This window comes from Otolemur garnettii, unplaced genomic scaffold, assembly GCF_000181295.1.
Source record: "Otolemur garnettii isolate 467f Iridium unplaced genomic scaffold, OtoGar3 scaffold00202, whole genome shotgun sequence".
Classification (NCBI taxonomy): Eukaryota; Metazoa; Chordata; class Mammalia; order Primates; family Galagidae; genus Otolemur; species Otolemur garnettii.
This window is the reverse complement of record NW_003852597.1, coordinates 2167093-2183464: the sequence shown is the minus strand read 5'-3', so window position 1 is coordinate 2183464 and position 16372 is coordinate 2167093. Positions and strand designations below refer to the sequence as shown.

At 52.0% G+C, this 16372-nt stretch overlaps 1 protein-coding gene across 4 annotated transcripts in view; it reads left to right on the top strand.

Annotated features, from left to right (window-relative positions):
* PTPRF (protein tyrosine phosphatase, receptor type F) overlaps positions 1–16372 on the top strand; it is an 82898-nt gene that overhangs the window by 34581 nt on the left and 31945 nt on the right. For 2 of the 4 annotated variants that reach the window (XM_023507755.1, XM_023507757.1), the window contains exons 6-8: positions 5444–5554; positions 9593–9604; positions 15448–15717. In XM_023507755.1, the coding sequence (XP_023363523.1) occupies positions 5444–5554; positions 9593–9604; positions 15448–15717 (393 nt within the window). The remainder of the gene's footprint in view (positions 1–5443; positions 5555–9592; positions 9605–15447; positions 15718–16372) is intronic. The other 2 variants (XM_012812335.2, XM_023507756.1) reach the window with 1 other exon arrangement.

The window sequence follows — 16372 nt, the reverse complement described above, 5'->3', positions numbered from 1 at the left end:
TCTAGTAGCCAGCCACATACACCTGAGCTGGCAGGTTTGAATCTAGCCCAGGCCCACCAAACAACAATGACGGCTGCAACCAAAAAATAGCTAGGTGTGTGGCAGGTGCCTATAGTCCCAGCTACTTGGGAGGCAGAGGCAGGAGAATCACATGAGCCCAGGAGTTGGAGGTTGCTGTGAGCCGTGATGCCATGGCACTCTACCCAGGGTGACAGCTCGCAGCTCTGTCTCAAAAAAAAAAAAAAAAAATGAGAAAGGCAAATTCTTCTCAGTTTGGTGGGTAAACTGACAGGGCCAGAGATATGTTTTGGAAGAGCTGTGGCTAGGAGTAAGGGGTCCCACTCCTGGACCATGTGTACTACCATACCCTATTCCCTAGGCCCTGGCATAGAATACAGTCACAGTCAATTTGTCAGTCTTGAGACCTCTAATTGTAAATGTCAGAGGACCTCAAAGAGCTTTCGTTTGTGTGTGTTATAGCCTATTGATTAGATATTAAATTTGAGGAAATTTTAAATATTTATTAACCCATTTTAAAATAATTCAAAAATTCAGTTTGTATTAATGTAACATTTTTAAATGAAAAATAATTGTATTTTTGAAAATAAAAATGTTTAGTGAGAGGAACAGCACTATTTTATACTTTTATAAAAACCTCTTCCATTTGGGGCCTAGTAGAAGGCAGCTGGATTCTGCTTTTGCATCAGCCTCCTGTGATACCAGGCATCATGGATCCACTTTATTTTTGTGAGACAAAGACAACGAATAAGGCAAACAATTTCTTAGTGTAATGGAAATGATTCTGACCTGTGGAAGGGCCTCACGGACCCCTAAAAGTTCTGGGATCACACTGGGAAAATCCCTGTGCTGCTTCTTCCCAGATCCTCCATGCATGTCCCAGGTTGCAGCGGCTGCCTTTTCCTTCTCCCAGCCCCCGCGTCTGCAGAACTGGCAGCCTCATCAGATGGGAAGGCTGTGGACTGGCTAAGCCTGATCCCTTCCTGCCACCTTCCTTACAAGCTATGTGACCTTGGGCTTTGGGCAAGTCCCTGAGTGTTTCTCAGCCTCTATTTCCTCATTTGTGCGCAGAGACAGAGAATTCCTCCAGGCAGTGGTATCACCTTCGACGAGAGTGAGCAGTGTTGGTTTGTTTGCTTACTTCCCGTCCCCTAGAAGGGGTAGGTAGAGCTGGACCTGGGCTCCTCACTCCTGGCTAAGGCAATGATCACACAGGGGACCTGAGCCTCAGAGGAGGTATCTGTGGAAAAAGGAACCTTCTCAGACCGCAAAATAGGCCTGGATTTGGAGGGTGAATGCCTGGCCTCTGGGCTGCCAGACCCCCAGGTTGTGAGGCACTGCACAGGCAAAGGTGGGCAGTAGCTTCTGCCCCTTGCCAGTTAGGCCAAGAGGAAGCTCAGTAGTCCCCCAGTTTAGCAGGATTGAGTGGTAAGTCAGACAGTGGGTTGTGAGTTTACCATGTCCTGCTGCCTCTGCTGAGGGCTGGGCTATTATTGTAGGAGACACGGTCTGGTGGTAGCCCATGGCAAGCCCTCCCTTTAGCTTCTCCCCTGCCTGATTTTAATGTTCTGCTTTGTTTTAGTAAATGCGTGGTTTCAGAATCTTACCCACATGTGGGATTTGGTTGGCTCTACAGGGTGAAGTTGCTGCCTCTTCCTTCACTTTCCTTCTCCTTTTGCCCCAGCCAATGGGTCTGTAAGAGCCCTATCTCACCTTCCTAATTCCCAGCTCCCCTACCCCTGGTCAGCTCACCCGGCCTCCAGCAGAGCCAATGATGTGGGACACAGCCTCACCCACACTCAGCCTGACTCTGGCTGGCACTTGCTCACACATCACCTGTGTCAGCCTAACTGAGGCCTCAATTTCTACATGTATTTAAGGCCCTTCTTCGTGTTTTATTTTGTCTGATTTGGCTTTCTGTGGCTTTCCTTCTTTTGTACTAATGCTTCTTTCTGATCTTATTTGCATTCAAATTACCTCACCAGGTGGTTCACCAATCAGAGGTAAGAATGCTGTCCGTGCATCTCACCACGCCACACCACTGCTGTCACCTCCACTCCATGCCGTCCAGTCTGTCACCTCCCCATCCCCATCCTGACCTTTCCAGCCTCCTCATCTCCAGCTCTGGCCCCCAGTATCACTGGCCACCACACACATTCACTCTGCGTCATCCCTTCCTGTGGACTCATTCATTGCAAGTCTGAGTTGTGGAGATACTTGCTGAGCCCTGCTTGGGATGGCAATCCTTGCTGCCCAGGCCTTCCAGGCCCACCTACCTAAGGGACCCTGTCCACTCCTGCAGTGACCTCAGCCTGTCCCCAGGCTACTGTGTATGGAGGAGCTTTCTGTGAGGTTGGGGAGCATGACCAGGCCTTGCCTTTCTTCCTCAGAGCCTCCTTTTTCTTGGGGACCTTATCACTTGGCCTTCCCTTTAATACCCTTGGCTCTGTGCTGCCGTGGATAGAAGATCATTCCTTAAATCCCTTCAGCCCGGCTCGGCGCCTGTGGCTCAAGCGGCTAAGGGGCCCGCCACATACACCTAAGGTGGCGGGTTCGAATCCCCAGCCCAGGCCCACCAAACAACAATGATGGCTGCAACCAAAAAAATGGCCGGGCGTTGTGGCGGGCGCCTGTGGTCCCAGCTACTTGGGAGGCTGAGGCAGGAGACTCGCTTGAGCCCAGGAGTTGGAGGTTGCTGTGAGTGTGATGCCATGGCACTCTACCCAGGGGGATTGCTTGAGGCTCCGTCTCAAAAAAAAAAATAAAAAAATCCCTTCAGCCTATCAGGGAGGGGGAACCTTCACTCCACATTTCCTGTAAGTGCTGAGTGACAACAGGGAAATAAACAGGCTCATGCATACGTGCCTCACCAGACCTGTCTGCTTGGAGTCCTGCCAGGCAACCATCACACAGCAGAATCCTGCAGCTTGAGGTTAAAACACAGATGTTGAACTCAGAAAGATCCAGGTTCAAATTTAATTTACACCCTGTGTGATCTGCAGAAACTTAGTGCATGTCTTTACTTTGGAGCAGGGCCACCCGCCCCACAGGGTCATGAGGACTAAGGGAGAGGAGGAGAATGTGTACAGTGTCAGGTGCAGAGCAGACACCCTGTGAAATGGTGATTTTCTGTTTTGTTTTATTTTGAGACAGTCTCACTCTATTGCCCAGGCTGGAGTTTACTGTGGCCTCAGCCTAGTTCACAGCAACCTCAAACTCCTGGGTTCAAGCAATCCTCCTGCCTCAGTCTCCTGAGTAGCTGGGACTACAGAAGCCAATCAAAATGTCCTGCTAATTTTTTCTATTTTTAGTAGAGACAGGATCTCTTGCTCAGGCTGGTCTCAGACACCTGAGTTCAAAGGATTCTCCCATCTCAGCTTCCCAGAGTGCTAGGATTACAGGCGTGAGCCACTGTGCCCAGCCACTGGTTTTCTGTCTTTATTCACATCATTTTGTCCCTTCCTCTCTCAGTGTCCATGAACACCTTTGGACTCTAAAGAGTTCAGGGCCAGAGTTCTGTTCTGTCTCAGGATAGAAGATGGGGTTGTGAAGAGCAGCTGCCTCCCTGTGGATATGCATTCCTCACCTAGCATCCGTCTAGATCTCCCCATCTGTTCACCCAGCCCATCCTCACTCTGCCGTCCCTTCTCCTGGGTCTTAGTGTTGATTCCAGATTTGGGGGTTTTAGTGTGTAGATAGGCACAGGTCTATGTCGGGTCCCCAGACCAGCCTTTGACTCTGGTTGCAGGGGAGCCTTGTTTTCCCGCAGAAAGAAATCCTGTGTAAGCACCTCTTTCTGGTGTTTGTGGCACCAGCCACCAGGTCTCACCTCTGCCAAGCCAACCTTAGGCTAGCCCCTGCCAGTCAGGGGCCTGACCCTCCACACACACGCTTGTCTGAATGAACATTTTCTGTAACGGTGTCCATCCATTCCATAAACATGACCTGTTGGATGACTGTCAGGACTGTTCTTGCGGGAGATGGGTATTTGGCATGTGCACTTGGCCCTGACACTCCCTGGTGCCCAGTGGGGAGGGTGAAGGCCAGGGCCATGGAGACAGGACAGACCTTCATCTTTCCCATTGGTGGCTTCTCCTCTCTTTTTACCCCCAGCCACCAGCCCCTCCAGGTGTTTATGGCCCCTCCACATACACACACCTATTAGGTGGTGGAAGAGCAATGCCATGCAGGAAGGGGCTGTGGTTTAGGACACGCCGCCCCCTCAGTGGTCCTTCCATCAAGCTGGGACTATGAGCATGGTTTAGAACTCCTCTGGCTCCTGTCCAGTCAGGTGGGGCCTGGCAGGTTCTTTTTGTGTCCTGTGTGGGTGTGATTGTCAGTCAGCCTGGTCCCAGGAGGGGTAGAGGCTGTAAGGGTCAGGCCTCTCTTCTGTGCAGGAGGTGGTTCTCTGTCAGACCATGTCCTGTGGTGGTTAGTAACTGTCTATTAGACTGTCCTGTGGGTGTAATTGTCTGTCGGATTGTTCCAGGGACAGGTGTGTTGCCTGTGCCTGGGGGTGTGACTGTCATCGACAGCTTGCCCATGAGCTTTCACAAGCAGTTTTTTCAAATGTCTGTCACTCGGGCTTGGAGCAAGCCAAGCCCTTCTGCCTTGGGCTCCTCCACATAGTTCTGGCCCTAAGCCCAAGTGTCCTTCACTCTCTGTGAAGGTCCTTTTGCTTCCCACCTCCTAATCCTGGCTCCTATCTGTCCGTCTGTGGCCAGAGCAGCCCCTCAGGGCACTGGCCCGAGTGGGAGCTACAGCCTCCATTAGCCTCCTGAATTATGCAGGAGCCGTGGTGGGTCGAAGTACTTTAGTGGGACCAAACCGAGGAGAGGAGCCGGAATGGGTGGGGCTAGTGGGGTGGGGGTTGGAGTGAGAGGGGAGGATGGGTGCTGGGAGCAGAGGCTGCGGGGCTCCAAGCCCCCGGTGTAAGACCCTTCCTGCTGGGCAGCAGATTCTCAGGCTCTTGCCTGAGAAGGGCCTGTCATGCTTGCCAGCCTACATACAGGCTAGCCCCAGGACAACCCCATACCTAGCTCTTAAAGTTGTCTGGTGGGGCTTTGGGGCCAGAACACTTAATGAGGATGCTCGTTGGCAAATAGGCTCCAGTATTGATAGGGGTGTGGTGGACACTCAGTAGAGTTGGGGGCTGGGGTACAGCCCCCGGCACAGCAAAGATAGGCCTAACTAGACTGCAGGGTGCCATGGGATTGTGCTCCAAAGCACAACCCTGAGATCCAGCCAGGAGGCCACTGGGCTCATCAGGAGAGCTTCTCGGAAGCAGCATAGGCACCAAGGGGTGGCCCAGATGAGCTGCAATTTCTGGTGAACATAAGCCATAGATGCTATCAAAACCCTCCTTATATTCAGGCCACACTCAACATAGACACCTTGCCTGACCTCTCCCTTTGTGTCCCCATAGGTGCCTTGCAGATTGAGAGCAGTGAAGAGTCAGACCAAGGCAAGTACGAATGTGTGGCGACCAACTCGGCAGGCACACGCTACTCAGCCCCTGCAAACCTGTATGTGCGAGGTAAGGACTGGGGCGGTACCTGCCCCCTGGCCCCGTGGAGCTGAGTTGCACCAGCTGGGCATGCTTCCAGAGCCCTCAGTGCAGACACTAAGCCCAGTCTCTCCTTCCCACTTCTTTCTGCAGCAACGACAGCAACAGCAGCTCCCGCTAGGCAGACTCCTAGTGCCCGCCCTGCCTGCTACTGCTTTGCCTTCCTTCCTTTCAGGTCCCTGGGGAAGCAGCCACTCTCGGAAGGATTTGTATCTCTTGTAGGTCCTGCTGCATGGGCCCAGGGACCCACGGGAGTTTGGAGCCTTCTGAGCAATTTCTAATGTATGCGTGTATATGCGTTTGTGCAGACACACATTTATGTGTAAATGTATGCACACTTAGCCTCCTTTTTCTCCAGTACATCCTCTTGCCTGCCCCAACACAGTGGGCTCCATGACCTCAGGAATGGACCAGGCCAGGTGAACCTGTCCTCTGTCCATGTCTGCCTGGGGCCTTCCCAGAGGAGCCAGCTATGCTCTGCCACCAGCCAGAAAGAACCCTTGTGTTCTACTATATAAGCCTCTATGGGTATGTTGCCTTGGGTGAGCACTTACTGTGTTCCAGGTTTCCCTTGCTTGTACTAAGTACATTGTATGCTTTTCAAAAGTCTGGATGCCCAGCAGAGAAAATCTTGGGACTGATTTGGGGTATCCAGTCTCTACTGTGCTCATAACCCAATCCTGGCCACCTTGCCCTTTCCTTGAGAATATGCTAGGTCTGATGTGCACAGTCTCAGTGGGAAGGGGGCCTAGGAGCCCCTTCTACTTTCACTGTCCCCTCACTTAGCCCTCCTTACACAGATAGATACTTAAACCATCTCTACTCAGGGGATTTGTAAAGGAAAGTGGATGCAACTTCATTGCAATGATGATTTCATCACACTAAGTGCCTAGTGTGGCTTTGTGAAAGGTGTCATCTGACTGTCCACTCAGTGTACAAGCCAGGGTAATAGCAGTGGCCTATCTCACTCTTCAGGGCCATGTGGTGAGACATGCTTAGGACAGAGAAAATTAGGTTGTCAACTAACACTCACTTATGGGGGAGCTAGGGTGTGTCAGGACACAAGGTGGCTCCAGAGAGTCCAGAGGCTGCTAGCCCATTTGGTGACCATCAGGCATCAGAGGAGCTATTTGTGATGGACGAATTGTGCTTCAGAGTCAATTGAAGATGTTTCCCAAGAGTCAGAGGCAGGGTGGGAAGTCGCCCCCACCTCACCTTCTCATTGGGTGTCTTGTGCAGGATTAGTTGAACTGACCTGAGGCCCATCTTCAGGAACAGCATCAGAATAGGGAGGCAGGAGCCGGAGAACCTCCCAGACGGCTGAGAGGAGTGGATTTGTAAACAGCACAGCCTTCACCCCACACTGTTCCAGGCAGAGCATCTGACAGGCTTGGAGCTGATGAGTTCAATCCAAGGGAAGAACAGCTGGAATGACCCTTCCCGAATGCACCCGGTGCCTCCTCCCACCTCAACCATCCCGAATGCAGTGTTTTCTGGACTAAGGGTTAAGAGTGTGACAGTCCCAGGCCTCATCATGGAAGCCTTTATCTACATGTTGCTGCACCAGGGAGAGGCCCACTAGAGCCTCTATAAACACTAAGCAAGCTTCATGGGCATGGTTTTTGGGTAGAGCTACGGGCAGTGGTCTCTTTGGAGACAGGCTGAGCTCATCTGCTGTAGCTGGCAGCTCAGGTATTGACCAGGGATATCTTACCTTGAGCCCCGTAGAGGATCCCTATCTATGGGGCTCATTGTCCACAAGTGGGGGACTCAGGCAAAGACCCTGACTAGCTCCTGCCATACCCATTCCATGCCCACCAGATCTTCCTGAACCCACCTTCCTGGCTCCATTCTCCTATTCTTTTGGCAGGTGGGGGTTGCATTAGTAATAGCCTCACTTTGCTAAGGACTCTTAATGGCCAACCTGGCCTCTATTGTCTTTTACACACACACACACACGTTTCTGTGGGTCCTGATGTCTAAGGATTACTCCTAAACCTCTGTCCCCAGGACACCTGCCTCATATTTAGGTCCCATCAGATCTATATCTATGCTGCTTTGCCAAGAGCAACTGCCTTACAGACCCAGGACAGGCCTGCTGTCCTACTGGCTGAGCTTCTGCATACCTGAAAAGCCCAACCCCCACATATCTTCATCTCATCCCTGGCAAAGTCCTTTGCCTTCTGCCACCAGCAGTGAAGGGGCCTTCAGCTCCAACTCCTCTCGAACAGTCCATGCAGGGCTGGCCACCAGCCCTGTATCCTGAGCCCTACTTATAGGTGGATAGCCATGATGGAACCCCAGTGCCACCCTGCCTGCTGGCCTGGGCCCTGTCCATCTGTTGCAGAGCAACTTTGAGGCTTCCTTCAGTAGCAGGCTCCTGTTCCCTCCAGAGGAAGGGGACTCCCTCTGGGCTCCAGCTTTGCCATGTGAGGCATGGGGGCCTGCCTTTGCCCCACTTCCACTCCTGATCCCGCCCTCGGCACTAGTGATATTTTTGGACTAGTGATTCTTAGTTGTAGGGATGTTCTGTTTGTTGTAGTGTGTGTAGCAATATCCCTAGCCCACTAGATGCCAGTAGGACCCCCTAATCAAATCAACTTAGATAACCTAAAGTATCTCCAGACATTTCCATTTGTTGCCTAGAGGTGGGGGGGGATAGCCCAGTGGAGAACCAGTGCTCTGGATGACAGTCTCCTACTGTTAGTGTCGCTGTCCATCTCTGACTCTCCTCACCGTGTCCACTGGCCCCAAGGCCTTGTCTCCTCTTCAGACTTAGCTTCAGTATCACCTCACGTCCCTCTTCTGTGCCCCCAAACTCTAAGGGCTCCCACTATCTTCTTGAGGCCATGCAGCAGCTGTGTTTAATGGGATGGTTTGTATAAAGCACCAGTACAAGGTGGCACCTGTGCTCAGTGGGTAGGGTGCCGGCCCCATATACTGAGGGTGGCAGGTTTGAACCCAGCCCCACCAAACTGCAAAGCAAAAAAATAGCTAGACATTGTGGCAGGCACCTATATAGTCCCAGCTACCCGGGAGGCTGAGGCAAGAGAATCGCCTAAGCCCAAGAGTTAGAGGTTGCTGAGCTGTGACCCCATGGCTTTCTACCAAGGGTGGCAGAGTGAGACTGTCTCTTAAAAAAAAAAAAAAAACAAACACCAGTACGGTGGCGGACATAGGGGCACTTGCTAGTCAGTAGCCACTGCAGCTGTCTGCACAGCCTGTAAGAGGATATGTTATCCAGTTTCATCTGACTTTGTTCACAGTTGCCTGCAGTTCCACCCACGGTCTAGCAGGCCCAGGCAGGCTGGGTGGGCCAGCCTCTTTGTCCTGTCACCATCTGAATCCCTCCCTAAGTGACTCATTCTCTCCTTCCTTCCACAGTTCTCAGGGTGTATAGCCGCTGGGGCCAGGATGGAGTCCCACCCTTGGCAGAGCCTGGCCTATCTGCACCAGGTTCCTAATGTCCCCTCTTCTCTGCAGGGACCTGGCTGCTGGGCCATCTAAAATTGGGGTGATGCCTCCTAGCCTTTTTCCCACAGGCACCCAGATGTGTTCCTCACACTATTTTGTGCAACGGTGGGCTTCCTCAAGATGGTGGGGTTCTTAATGGCTATGTACTTTGATGGGTTTGTGGGGTTGGTGGGTCCTGACCTCAGAGCCCAGTCCACTAGGTCTGTCTGAGCTGTGGGGTACGTGTGAGGCATGGGGGCGGGCCTTTGCCCCACTTCCACTCCTCCTGATCCCGCCCTCAGCATCCCTGGCACCTGCCAGTGGGCCCCCACCCTGTCCACTGTGTCCTCCATGAGTCCTGAGTCTTTTGTGAGCAGTATGGTCTGTGTGCATGTGTGTGTGCAAGGGGACACAGGAGTCTTGTCTCGTCTCCGTGCTGTGTGGGCAGATAAAGGTTGGCCTGTTTTTACTCTCTCTGTGTTTCTCCTTGTCTTTTTTTTATTCCCTCCTCATCCTCATCGCACTCTGCCATCAACCCAAACTCTCATCTCTCAGATCAGCGAGAAGGTTGGTCCTTTTCACTTCTTTATCCATCTACAGTTCGCCCGTCGATAGGATGTGCCCATCAGTAGGGATCAGCGGGCTTGGTCAGCTCCCATAGGCTCACTCCAGCCACGCCTGCCTGCCAATCTTTGTTGTTTGGGCTGGTGGGCAGGCCCCCTGCTCTGCATGTTTCTGCTGCTTGGGTCCCCGATACACCATGTATCTGCATGTCACCACAGCCATGCTTCCCTGCATGGGTGGGTGTGGTGCATGGCATGGAGCTGTACCCCACCTCTGTTTCCAGGCCAGGCCAGCTGTCTGTTTCAGGTGGAGCTCAGGAATGAGTGAAGTGGTAGAGCTTTGAAGTGGTAGAGCTTTCTGTGCCTATGGGGCCTTTCACAGCCCCTGTCATCTAGAAACCACATTTGTCTGAGCTCAGTGTAAACCACTAGACACTTAAGGGAAAAGGCTAATCTAGAGTGCACTGTTTTCTTAAAATCCTGCAGCATGGGACAAAAGTCCTGTAGTATATACCCTGTCTCAGAGTCCCTACCAGGGATAAATGGGGGAGCCAGCTCTGGTATGCCTCAGGGAGCTTGGTGTCCATGGCACATTGTGAGTGGTGTCATTGTGGCCACTGAGGACATCTGCATTGTCATCTTTCCCCGTTCCAGTCAGATCTAAATTAAGGTCTTTCTACCTACCCAGGCCCCTCTGCTAGAGCCTCTCAGCCAGCTCTGAGGTCTTTCTGAGGGTAGAATACCAGCCAGCTAACATTCCTTAACCCAGTGCTGGGCATTTAGACGCTAGTTGCTTGTACCTAGAGCAACTAAACAGTCAGTTGCAACTTAACAAAGCCCACATGGGAGACTAGAGATAGCCCCTGGCTCAGCTGCAGACTGGGAAGGGCTTTCTGGAGAATTCTTAAGCCAGTTCCAGAGCAACCCCATTTAGAACTTGGTTTTCAGCCTCACCGGTAGTGTGACACACACACCCTCCCCCTACCCCCACTCCTGTCTCCACAGCTGGGGCTAGAGGTCATTCATGTGTCCCATGGTTTGAGTGGTCAAAGGAGGTTCACCTGTGCATTGAGCTTTAGGGGTTCAAGGCAGAAGCAGACTGTGCCCCAGAGAGCAGACCCAGGCCACCTGGTTCCCTCTGCTTCGTTCTTTATGACTTGAGTTTCCTCCATGAGTGAGAAGGAGCCAGTGGGGGGAGAGCTGCAGCCTGGGCTCACATATCAGCCCTGAGCATTCATCCATATGCGCTCCTGAGCTCTGGGGCATTTCAGTTACACCATTTTGCTGAGCAGGCGGATCTTCCAGAATGTCCAGAAAACAGGCATCAGCAGAGACAGCCCCGCCCACAGCCACTGCCCTCACACCCCTTCCTCCAGCCTGGTCCCTGGTCCCTTGTCCCTTCTCTTCCCCCACCCTGTGGTCCCACCCAAAATGAGGACATGCACAAATATTTAACGGGAAAGCAGAAATGAGTTTCTAAATATTCCAGGGGGATTTGCTGGGTTGGTAATTTGTTTGGTGCTGATAATTGCATCTTACATTTTTTCAGCTTTACTTAAAACTGTGTGCCTGGTGCGCCGGCATTTAATTACTGCTCTGCGGCAGCCACAAGGTTATTTATTAAAGAGTTATTTTATCTTGATACAGTGGATCCTGCCCCTCGTCCCCTCCTTAATGTTGTGTTATTTTCATCAGAGAAATTTCCGGGAGTGAATGCAGATTGCGAGGCTGCCTCCCTCTGCGATTAGGCTGTCACTCCATTGAATGCTGACGCTTCTGGGCGCCGCACCGCCCTATTATAGGGGGTTGTCAGTGCAAATAATTAGACTTAAAAGTTACAGCTGAAATATAATCCAGAAATGGCAGGGCCCTGTTTTGGAAATTGTCTATAAAATGTCAGTGCTAAGGATGCACTAGGAACGGTAATAGACCAGCATTGTTGGAGCCTGAGATTAGACCCTAAGTGCATTTTTCCCAGCTCTAGTTTTTCCTTCCCTGCTGTTGCTTCTGTCAATAGACTGAGTCCAGAGCCGGTCCTGCTCCTTCTGGAGGCCTTGCACCTGCAGCAGCTGGAGGAGGCTGTTTGGGGCTGCTGCAGAGAGGTGCAGCAGGTGATGGGGTGGCTATCCAGGCAGGACTAGGATGCAGGGCGCTGTCAGCACTCAGAAAACCAGGAGGTTGTCCCTTGCATCTCTTTCACCTGTCTGTCCTCTGTGGATGTACCTGACTTCCTCATGTCATGGGGAAGATGTATCTGCGCTGCAGGAAACTGAGCTCCAGAATTATTTGCATGTGGCTGAAACTCTGTGTCCTTATGAAAGCATGAATGTGGTACACCTGTGAACCTCTGGGTCGAGGCCAGTGCCTTGCGTTGGAGATGACCCTAAGGGTCACATATGACCTCTCATACTCATCCCTAGCTCCTGGAGTTCTCCTGCCACCTGCACTGAAGAGGAGAAAAATAAAAACTCTTGTGTTAGTTTCTAAAGGACCTACTTTTCCTCACAGTGGCTGGAAGAATGACCACCAGGGCTGACCCACAAGATCTGCCTTTTGGCCTGAGGACCCTGTCTTCCAGGGACAATTTGGGGGTAAAGTCCAGTGGAGTTTCTGGGCTGCTTAGGTTGGAGCCCAAGGTACGCTTGCCCAGGCCCTCTACTTCCTTTTGCTAGAGCTCTTTGTCCTGGCATCCAAGGGCTTGATCAGGCCCCAAGATTCTACCACTAGCCAGGGTCAAGCTCACAGCTATGACCTGTCCCCTGGCACAGGCTCTCTTAAGTCCCATTTGTATGCCAACTAGAGTAGCATATTCTGCCAGACTTAGCTAACCAAGAAGCTTCATCTCTGAGCTTTCTGGGTCTCTCTTTCAAGCCCTGGCTGACAGGCTCAAAAGGGTATAAATTTTTCATCGCACAGTCCTACTACTACTACCTACATAGACTTGGGCATATTTCTGAAAGTCTCAGTCTTCAGTCAGTTTCTTGCCTGTACTGTGAGGTGGTAGCATCTACAGCATGGAACCCTCCAGCCCCTGGTAGGTGCTCAAGAATGGTTTCCCTGCCTTGAACCCATTTTGATGCCCATAAATGAGGAGATGAGTCACCCATTGGCTGAGAGGACAGAAGAGATCTGGTCAGTTAAGATTGCTCCTCTGTCCTGGGCCTCTCCCTTTCTTGGCAGGCCTGGGCCTGGCCTATACACATACCTGCTTGTCTTTGCCTATGTGCCCATTGCCTGTGCCCTGGGCCCATCTTAGCAGCCAGGAAGTACCCACACCACCAGACTGGGCAGTGGTCCTGTCTGCCTCCTGACCTCACCTTGTGCCACATGGGGGAAGTGCTCAGAGTCCTTAGTTGCTATGGGGCATTTGCCAGCCATTCCCCCAGGATCCACCTGTTCTCTGCAATGAGAACTACTGTGTCTGTGACATGTTGTCATCATCAACATAGAATCCTGGCATTAAAACAGATGACAGAAACCCGGTCATACCCAAGCATAAGCAAAGGAAACTCTTATATTACAAAAATTAAAAAATGTAGAAGTAACTTTGGTGTTGGACAGGGCTACATGCAGGTATTTATGCAGTTTGGCCAGGCATGTGTCTGTCTTTGTCCTCTAGCTCTGCTGTGTCTCTCAATGCCTTTGTTTTCAAACAGCTTATTCTGTGTTCGTGATTCTCAACCTTCCTAATTGCCACGTTGTTACAAATGGAAAAAAGGGGTTGCAACACACAGGTTGAGGACTGCTGTTTTATGTGTTGAGAAAGGTGGTCCCTTACCCCGTAAGCCTCTGGGCTTCAGGTCAGTACCAGTGCTACTAGCTGCCCTAGTAGAGAGGGAAAGTTGTTTTTGTAGTAGTTTTTGCAAAAGTCTGAAGGCTGTTTCTTGTTAGCCAGATCTGGGTCACACACATACACCCATACCAAGAATGGGGCTAGAAGTGATTCCCATAAAGATGAGCTGCTTCTAGAAGGCAGAACACTGGGTCTCCACAAGACACTCTGGCCTCCAGGGACTGCCAGCATTTGGGTTCTGTCTGGAGAACCCAGAGTGAGGCAAGCTGTGGAAGGAGTTGGAGTGAGTGCTAAGGAAAGGAGGGCTTTGTGCACCCCTGAGGAGCCACGTAGGAGCTTGTTAAGCAGGAGAGTGATGTGATGAGGTTCATTCCAGCTGTTTGTGGAGGGCCAGGTAACAGGAGTGGAGGTGGGGGGCAGAGGATCACAAGGCAGGAGGACCAGTGAAGAACCCATTGCAGTGGGAAAGGTGGGTGGATGGCTTGGACTTCGTTGGTGGTAGTTGCTATGTGTTCTGAGAGGAATAAGTGGGTTTGAAAGATGTATTAGGCAGCAGCATTAACGGGACCTGGTGACTTGCTAATGTCTTATCTCTGGGCCTTAGTTTTGACTCCTGTCCAAGGAGGTCAGAGATTGATCGAAGTGGTCTCTGCAGTTGTACCCAGCTCTGACTCTGTAATTTGGTGCTGTCAGCATAGTGGGGGTGCTCCTGATGTAGTGGCATGGGTCCTCTGCATGCTTGGGCTCCCTAGCAAGGGTCCTCAGAGACCAGCGCACTCAGCAGTACCCTTGGGTCACTTAGCCTTGCTGCCTGCCTTCTCCTGCCCTGTGAGTCAGGGTGCCCATGTAGGACACACTCCATCTCTGTCCACCAGCTGCATGCCCCATCTGCACACCAAGCATGCCTGCCCACAGCCAAGTCTTATCCTTCCCTCCCTCTGCATGCTCTTGTGCCTGTGCCAAGCTTGCAAGTTTGGCGGGGTAGGGGTTCTAGGCTGTACCCTGGGCTGAAAAGCCCAGAACAGCTTCTGGCCAGGGTCGTCCAAGGCAGGAGGTCGTGGCCAGGCACAGCTGCCTTTCCCCCCTTAAGACCCTTGCTCACTGGCGCAGAAAGCCCTCATCATGTTATTGCCATCGTCATGCCCATCCTGCCCACGGACCATGTGACCCTGGCCCGTCCGACCCCTTGCCCCTGACCAGCCTTCCTGAGGAGGCGGAGGCCCTGACAGGTGGTCATGCCACTATCCTCATCTCTTCCTCTTGGGCCCCAGCCTAGAGGTGGAGGCAGTGACTCCAGAGAAAGTGGCCGTGTCGTTCCTAGACTGACCACTGCAACAGCCTTGCTCGGAGGACTTCTGCCCTTGGGCCTGAATTTCTCTTACTGGTGCCCCTGGATGCTCAGTGGTGGTTGGTGAAGAGCACACAGAGGTGGGCTCTGAAAGACAACCTGGGTTGTGGTTCTGATGAGGCCTGGACCTTGTACTGAATCCCAGTGTAAGCCTGGGCAGATGGGAGAGACTACTGGGCCTTAGTTTCCTAGGCTATAAAATGGGAGCGCCTGTGGCTCAGTGAGTAGAGCACTGGCCCCATATACCAAGGGTGGTGGGTTCAAACCCAGACCTGGCCAAACTGCAACAAAAAATAGCTGGGCATTGTGGCAGGTGCCTGTGGTCCCAGCTACTCGGGAGGCTGAGGCAAGAGAATCACCTAAGCCCAGGAATTGGAGGTTGATGTGAGTTGTGACACCATGGCACTCTACTGAGGGCAACAAAGTTAGACTCTGTCTCTAAAAAAAAAACAAAATGGGAGCTTCATTGCAAAATCTCTCATTGAGCAAGATACTGTATTCCAGAAAATCCCTGAGTTTGGGGGCTACTTCTAGCCCCACAGTGGGATAGGAGATGGCCAGCTGGAACCCAGGGATGCCACCCCACCTACCTCTTGAGTGTGGGTTTGGCTCTGATAAGAGGGACTTCCTAGATGAGGGGCCCCTGCACTTCCATGCACTGCATGTTCTGCCTGGCCTATGAGTGCCTCTCTCCCTCCTCCCACAGTGCGCCGTGTGGCTCCTCGTTTCTCCATCCCTCCCAGCAGCCAGGAGGTGATGCCAGGCGGCAGCGTGAATCTGACATGTGTGGCAGTGGGTGCACCCATGCCCTATGTGAAGTGGATGATGGGGGCTGAAGAGCTCACCAAGGAGGATGAGATGCCAGTCGGCCGCAACGTGCTAGAGCTCAGCAATGTCATACGTTCCGCCAACTACACCTGTGTGGCTATCTCCTCACTGGGCATGATTGAGGCCACGGCCCAGGTCACAGTGAAAGGTGAGTGTGACCAGTGCCGGCGGGGCCAGCATCCTCCCTGATCCTAGGGCCTGTGGCAGGTAAGTGTGAGCTGGCTACTGTGTTCACAGGCCTGGCTGATGGATTGTTACTCTCTCTTAGGTGCCCTGGCCTGGGTCCTCCCGGCCCTTAGAGGGAAAGAGGGGTTTCTGTATTTAGTAGGCCTAATGATAGGTAGTAGCTCACACATATTGAGTTCCTTGGCAGACCTTATGCTGGTAGGCACAGTTTGTTTAGTCTATATATTATATAAGCGAGATAGACGCTCTTAGTATCCCCGTTACAAATGGGGAACCAAGATACGGAGAAGCTATATCACTTGCCCAGGTCACATGGAGGTAAATGACAGAGCAGGGCCTCGAACCCTAGGTAGTCTGAATCCACAGCCCACTCCCTCAAATACTATATAGTCCCAGACTCAGTTTAACAGCTTCTCAGCGAGAAGGATGTGATTAAAATAGTAGCCAAGGGAGAGAAGTAGGTTCTTTCTGCCCCAGACCCTAGGGACAGGCCCACATAGATCATAGGTATCTAACACATAGTACTCCTTCCTGCTTTCCCTGCCTTCACTCTTACTTCCCTCTGATCCATCCTCCATGCTACAACTCAAGTGATCTTTTTTTTTTTTTTTTTTTTT